This window comes from Sprattus sprattus (genome assembly GCF_963457725.1).
Source record: "Sprattus sprattus genome assembly, chromosome: 11".
Classification (NCBI taxonomy): Eukaryota; Metazoa; Chordata; class Actinopteri; order Clupeiformes; family Clupeidae; genus Sprattus; species Sprattus sprattus.
Window position 1 is genome coordinate 27765160 of NC_137909.1, and position 6953 is coordinate 27772112.

Consider the following 6953-nt stretch of genomic DNA (forward strand, 5'->3'; position numbering starts at 1 on the left):
CACTTCTCCAAAAAATGTAAGGTGTGTCCAAACTTTTGACTGGTACTGCATATATATATATAGATATATATATAGATTATATATATAATCTATAACACATAGACCAGATCACGTCTGTGCTTATGCCTGCCTGGCATGACCTACATTCATTGGGTGTACAACTATGTATGAATGCTAAGTCACACTAGACACTCAACAGAGAGAAGCACTCCAGGTTGTCTTCAAGGTGAGATAGATTTGTCTTATTGCCTGAACATTGTTACCTTCTACAGAAACTAAACTGCTTGTTTACCAGGATCTGGTTTTGGAATAAAAAATGATGACAAAGTAGCAAGACATTTGATTTTAAAGTGTCGGAAGCTGTTACACACGCCACATCAACTGTGTGTTGCTGCCTCGTCTGTCCTTGTTGTTTTTGAGACAATGACAATAAAGTACTTTGAACTTGAACTTTGAACTTGAAGGAAGCATTAGACTACTGCTGAGAGGCACACAATGAAAAACACGTTAGTTGTGCTTGGCACGGCCTCCTTTCAGATAGGTCTTCCAGCGCTTGAGGTACTCTCTGAAGATGGGCGCGTTGTCTATGGAGGCCAGCAGCTGCAGCTGGTTGATGTGTGTGGTGTGGTAGTCCCAGCGAGCCACGTTGGGTGCTGTGCCTAACACAAAGTGCCGCAGGTCATAGACGGTGCCAGAGCCGGTGTCAAACAGAGGCAGCATGGCCTTCAGTGACTCCATCCCCCGACTGAACAGCACTCCCGCCTCGCGCCCGAGCTTGTCTCCCGCCGTATCTGCCACGTCGTACAGCCCAATGAGGGCGTAGATGAAGCCGTTCAGCACGAAGGAGCTGGGCGAGGTGGGGTACTCCTCGTACCAGTCGAACTTGTTCATGAACACGGCCTTGACCCCGTGCTGTTCCGAGGTGCGCTTGAGAGGCCCCGTGGCCCGCAGGGCCGCGCTGAGGAAGGCCGGGTCGCGGGTGAGGAGGTACGCCCTCACCAGCGTGGACATCGCCTGGCCCTGCGCCATAGCCGAGTACCAGCCGGGCTCCAGGGCCCTGAAGCCCTCGCCCAGCTTGCGCGTCACCCTGATAGGCCAGCCTCCTCGCTCGTCCTGGTTGCTTAGCAACCAGCGGCTGGCGCAGAAGAAGGCGGCCTGGTGTGCGGTGGACGAGACGGTGATGTTGTCGATGAAGCCCGAGCCCCTGAGCAGCAGCTCCGTCACACGCCGCGGCGTCACCTTCACCGCCCGCACCGCTTTGGTACCGGACAGACCCATGCCCTTCCGCAGGTCAGTCAGCAGGTCACGAGTCACGGTGCTCCACGAGGCGCGGGCGCCGATGCCGTAGGTGACCTCGCGGTCGCTGTAGGCCAGGAGCAGAGAGCTGGTCACGTAGTGGATGACAAACGGAGGGCCTTTCTCGGAGGTCTCCAGCACCACGGAAACACTCCCGTTGGTCAGAAACTTCACGTCGAACGAGAGAACGAAGTCCCTGGAGTTACCCAGAGCCAGAGAGATGCCTTGGCAGTTATCTACACACAATGAGAACATTATAAATCTTTCAGCAAGAGTTGAAGCACAAACGAAGAATTATCTGCAGGAAGAGAAGACAAAACAAGCACTACTTTTGTCTGCAGTGCATCTACAATGTCAACATGTCTTCAGTCATATGGGTTGTGTGTGCGTAGTATTTTTGTCCAACGTTGACTATTTCGTGGGTGGGACATAGGTGGAGGTTGGGGGCTGGCAGGTGACTGGGTGGTGATGACACTCACCTGGGGCACTGAACTGACGGGTGGAGGCGGGCCGCGTGGAGTCGGGGAGTTTAGTGAGGGAACATCCCTTCGGGACCGTCCACGGACTGGGGCTTCCAGCGGTTCCCTCGGCCCGGTCGTACAGCTCCACGCTGGGGGGATGCTCCGTCAGGTTCTTGCTGTAGTGGCTCAGGCCGTACTGGGCGATCTGGATAGGGTAGAAGTAGCCCTTTGGACCCCACTGGGTGGACACTGGCACTCCTAGTAGGAGCAGGGGTGAGAGATACACACCAGGGGTGAGACATACACACCGGGGGTTAGAGATACACACCAGGGGTTAGAGATACACACCAGGGGTTAGAGATACACACCAGGGGTTAGAGATACACACCAGGGGTTAGAGATACACACACACCAGGGGTGAGAGATACACACCAGGGGTTAGAGATACACACACACCAGGGGTGAGAGATACACATCAGGGGTTAGAGATACACATCAGGGGTTAGAGATACACATCAGGGGTGAGAGATACACACCAGGCGTGAGAGATACACACCAGGGGTTAGAGATACACACCAGGGGTTAGAGATACACACCAGGGGTTAGAGATACACACACACCAGGGGTGAGAGATACACACCAGGGGTTAGAGATACACACACACCAGGGGTTAGAGATACACACCAGGGGTTAGAGATACACATCAGGGGTTAGAGATACACACCAGGGGTGAGATACACACCAGGGGTTAGAGATACACACACACCAGGGGTTAGAGATACACACCAGGGGTTAGAGATACACATCAGGGGTTAGAGATACACACCAGGGGTGAGATACACACCAGGGGTGAGACATACACACCAGGGGTTAGAGATACACATCAGGGGTTAGAGATACACACCAGGGGTGAGATACACACACCAGATGAATTACAGACCAGGGGTGAGACATACACACCAGGGGTGAGACATACAGACCAGGGGTGAGACGAACACACCAGGTGAATTACAGACCAGGGGTGAGAGATACACATCAGGGGTTAGAGATACACACCGGGGGTGAGATACACACACCAGAGGTGAGACATACACACCAGGGGTGAGATATACACACCAGAGGTGAGACACACACACCGGGGGTGAGATACACACACCAGGGGTGAGATACACACACCAGGGGTGAGAGATACACACCGGGGGTGAGACACACACACCAGGGGTTAGAGATACACACCAGGAGTGAGACATACACACCAGGTGAATTACAGACCAGAGGGTGAGACATACACACCAGGAGTGAGACACACACACAAACTATGGCAATGACCAGCTTTTTCAGGCAGCTTTGTCATCTCTTACTGTTGTGTTTGCCTCACGCCTCAACTCACCCTCTACTCCGCTGATGCACTTCACCCTCTCGCGCACCTCCACGTTGTAGCCCTCGAACGACATGAAGACGCCGTCGGGGTGATAGGGCTCGCGCTGGGCGTACACCTTGGAGTAGCTGTGGGAGAACTCGAAGCGCTCCGAGCCGTCATACTGCGCAATCCTGCCGTACACGCCAAAGTACTTCTCCACCCAGCTGAAGGGCAGGAACACCTCTCCCCCCTCGCGCTTCCCTTTGATGGTCGTGTCCTCGTTGATGAGGCACTCAATCTCCTCGTACGGAACCTCTCTGGCCACGGGCGGGGCCTCAGGGCGGTCTGCGCCGGCGGCCGCGGCGGCGGTCTCGGCCTCGGGCGTTAAGGCCGCCCGGAGTTGGTGGGCGGGGCCAGGGGGGAGCTCGCTAGAGCACCGGTTCCACAGCAGCACGGTGATGAGGGTGAACACGGCACAGATCACTATCAGGGTTTTATAGTTGACCCGTGCCACCAGGCAACGCATCCTCACATCATATCTGTGAACAGCAGAACAGACAGAACATGCAGGAACACTAAGGGACATCAGAACCTGCCTGTCTGATTGGTCATGTTGCTGATTGGTCAGAACCTGCCTGTCTGATTAGTCATGTTGCTGATTGGTCAGAACCTGCCTGTCTGATTGGTCGTGTTGCTGATTGGTCAGAACCTGCCTGTCTGTTTGTCATGTTGTTGATTGGTCAGAACCTGCCTGTCTGATTAGTCATGTTGCTGATTTGTCATGTTGCTGATTGGTCATGTTGCTGATTGGTCAGAACCTGCCTGTCTGATTGGTAATGTTGCTGATTGGTCAGAACCTGCCTTTCTGATTGGTCATGTTGCTGATTGGTCAGAACCTGCCTGTCCGACTGTTCATGTTGCTGATTGGTCAGAACCTGCCTTTCTGATTGGTCAGAACCTTCCTGTCTGATTGGTCATGTTGCTGATTGGTCAGAACCTGCCTGTCTGTTTGTCATGTTGCTGATTGGTCATGTTGCTGATTGTTATAACAGTCTCTTCTTCAGAGGCGCAGAGACAGCAGTGAACTGACTGCATAAGAACCTATGGCTTTCTAATGAGCTAATACTAGAATGGCCTTGAATCTAGGATGTATCTTTACCTCTGTGACTTAGAAGGGTTACTGCTATCTTAAGTTACTGCACACTTAGGCACAAAATAGGCACAGCAATTAGGTAGGGCTCCAAGGCAGCCTTTCAGCACTGCTGCTAATGTTGGCAAACTGGTATGCTTCTTGTTTTTCTGGCGGGAGAAATGAAATACACATGGGAGATGCGGTGCAGCACAGCTGTAAAAGCCAAAAGGTCACAGAGCTTCCTGAGAGGCTAAAAAGTCCACCTGCAAGATGTCAGTAACATCTGAACAACCTTCTTTGAACTGAAATATTTCAGTTCATGCCTCAACCACAATCATTCCATGTGTCATAATTACCATTATTTGGCTGGCTAACTGTGTCATTATTTATGAAATGTTGTATGTATGAATTTATGAAATGCTTGTTGTAGACCTTCAAATTATTGTTCTGCTTTGTCAACGAGTGTACAATCACTCTAAAAATATCTTCCAGGCTCTACAGGGGCGGTCAGTCTCTTCAGACAAAGCTCTCTCAGTGGGTTCCGCTGCTGTGAGTACGTCTGAGATGAGAGTTCTATGACTTCTAGTTTTGAGTGGCTGCACCAAACGGGACACAGGTGAAGGGTGGTCGGTTCTGCCATGGCATTGGCATAACTCTAGTTGCAGCTAGAGAGACGGGCACAGCTGGCAGCATTGCTCTGGAGGCGCAGTCTAACAAAGGCAACGGATATACGACCTCGATCAAACAGCTCGGTTAACAGACCATTCGTTTTAAAAAGCAAGGTGGCAGTCGCTTACTTGGACTCACGATAAACTCCTGAAATAGCATGATATGGCAGCTATGCTTAGACAAATGTAACACCTTTAGGCCACCTTAACAGCACATGCAGCCATATATGTCATTGACACCCAGGTGTTCAGTGTTATTTAAGAAATGTGTTAGTGCAGTTTGTCATGTAATTGTCAAGTGGGACGACATTTAAGAATAACCCAACGCGCTTTTTCTATTGAAGATTTTCAGCATTCTCAACAAGACTATGCAGTAACACGCTTAGACGGAAAGGTACACTTACCTACGCAGATGTTTCGTTTGACTGTCAATCACAGTGGCATTCAGTAGATCACTAGATTCAGTAAAAACATCAACTGTCAGTGAACCACGCTACTGAAAACGCATCTTTCGCGACAAATAGCGGTCCTGTGTAATGTTTTCATTCTAGCTTAGACGGCAGCCGGTAACATTTGACAAAGGAGGGCGTCATGTGAGCCAATTGACGAACCCTGACAGTAATAACTGGCGTGCTGTTCAACCAATGATATCTGGCATTTTTGGATTAGCGGAAATGAACAACATCGTATTTGCTTCCACCCTTGGGACGCTGGTAGGCTGGCTATCACAGGATGACTGCAATAACCAAGTCCTTGCATACCCTAAAATGACTCTGGTAGCCTTATACATGAGCCTAATGTAAGTAAATAATTGTACACTGAACAACAGTAATGTGTATGGCCATGAAGCCAACTGCATGTATTGTATTTCGCTAAAGCAATGACGTTATAAATCCACAATTCACAAATTAAGTTAGATAAAAAAAAAAAAGGTATAGGTTCAACATTTAATAAGCTAGTAATAATTACAATACAAAAGTTCGGAATACTACATGAACATTGTTTAAATGGGAGCTCTATTTCACAAATAGGCCTCTTATTCTGCTAATTATTCTGTGATTGTTTGATCGCTTTGAAAGAGTGGTCGTGTTAATGCATGCACTCTTAAAGTATGGTTCCGAGTTCTCTGACAGGATGGTTCTGTGTTCTCTGACAGGATGGTTCCGTGTTGTCTGACAGGATGGTTCTGTGTTCTCTGACAGGATGGTTCCGTGTTGTCTGACAGGATGGTTCTGTGTTCTCTGACAGGATGGTTCCGAGTTCTCTGACAGGATGGTTCCGTGTTGTCTGACAGTGACAATACCTTAGTGCCTTTTTCACTAATGGTATTCAGTTATTGAAGAGTCAGTTCAGAGTCAATTCAATCCCATCACCACAAACAAATAATTACACTTAGAACATATCATGTCCAATCTGTCATGTACAAAACATATAACACTAGACATATTTAATATAAAATTTAGATTTAACCTGAATAATGTCTGCCAGACACAATATATTTGTGACAAAAAAAGTTACATTCACATGTCAAACCACCTGCTTATTACTGAGGGGGATTTTAAGTCATTGACTAACCATGAGCTTGACATAGCAGAGCAAAGTAACGTAGGAGCAATTACATGGCAGAAATATTTATCAAAATACTGATATTAAGCTTTTTTTTACACCAAAGTCTGACAGAACACCATCAGGATATGGTTTTGGTGCTCCCAGAGGGGGCAAATAACATATGGATATCTAGCACAGAAACAGGTAGGACACCATATGGATATCTAGCACAGACACACATAGGAACCCCATATGGATATATAGCACGGACACCATATGGTTATCTAGCACAGAGTCTTGTAGGAAGACCATTTGGATATCTAGCACAGACACACATAGGAACACCATATGGATATCTAGCACAGAGACAGGTAGGACACCATATGGATATCTAGCACAGACACACATAGGAACACCATATGGATATCTAGCACAGAAACATGCCGGCCATCTGAGATGAACACGTAGGGCGTAGGCCCTGCCGCTGC

At 48.8% G+C, this 6953-nt stretch overlaps 1 protein-coding gene across 1 annotated transcript; it reads right to left on the reverse strand.

Moving 5' to 3' along the window:
• Window positions 1-88: 88 nt before the first annotated feature.
• On the reverse strand, window positions 89-5442 carry glcea (glucuronic acid epimerase a). Its single transcript, XM_080847073.1, has 4 exons — window positions 5322-5442; window positions 3148-3656; window positions 1776-2015; window positions 89-1532 (listed from the first exon to the last, which is right to left on the reverse strand). The coding sequence occupies exons 2-4, from the start codon at window positions 3641-3643 to the stop codon at window positions 508-510; spliced, it is 1761 nt and encodes a 586-aa protein (XP_080703199.1). The 5' UTR covers window positions 3644-3656; window positions 5322-5442; the 3' UTR covers window positions 89-507.
• Window positions 5443-6953: the final 1511 nt, after the last annotated feature.

Excerpts from the sequence above, each read along its gene's own strand:
- glcea (XM_080847073.1), bottom strand. The coding sequence starts at position 3,643 with ATGCGTTGCCTGGTGGCACGGGTCAACTATAAAACCCTGATAGTGATC. Across the intron at positions 2,016-3,147 it reads GTGCATCAGCGGAGTAGAGG|GAGTGCCAGTGTCCACCCAG; the intron begins GTGAGTTGAGGC and ends TGCTCCTACTAG. Across the intron at positions 1,533-1,775 it reads CCGTCAGTTCAGTGCCCCAG|ATAACTGCCAAGGCATCTCT; the intron begins GTGAGTGTCATC and ends CATTGTGTGTAG.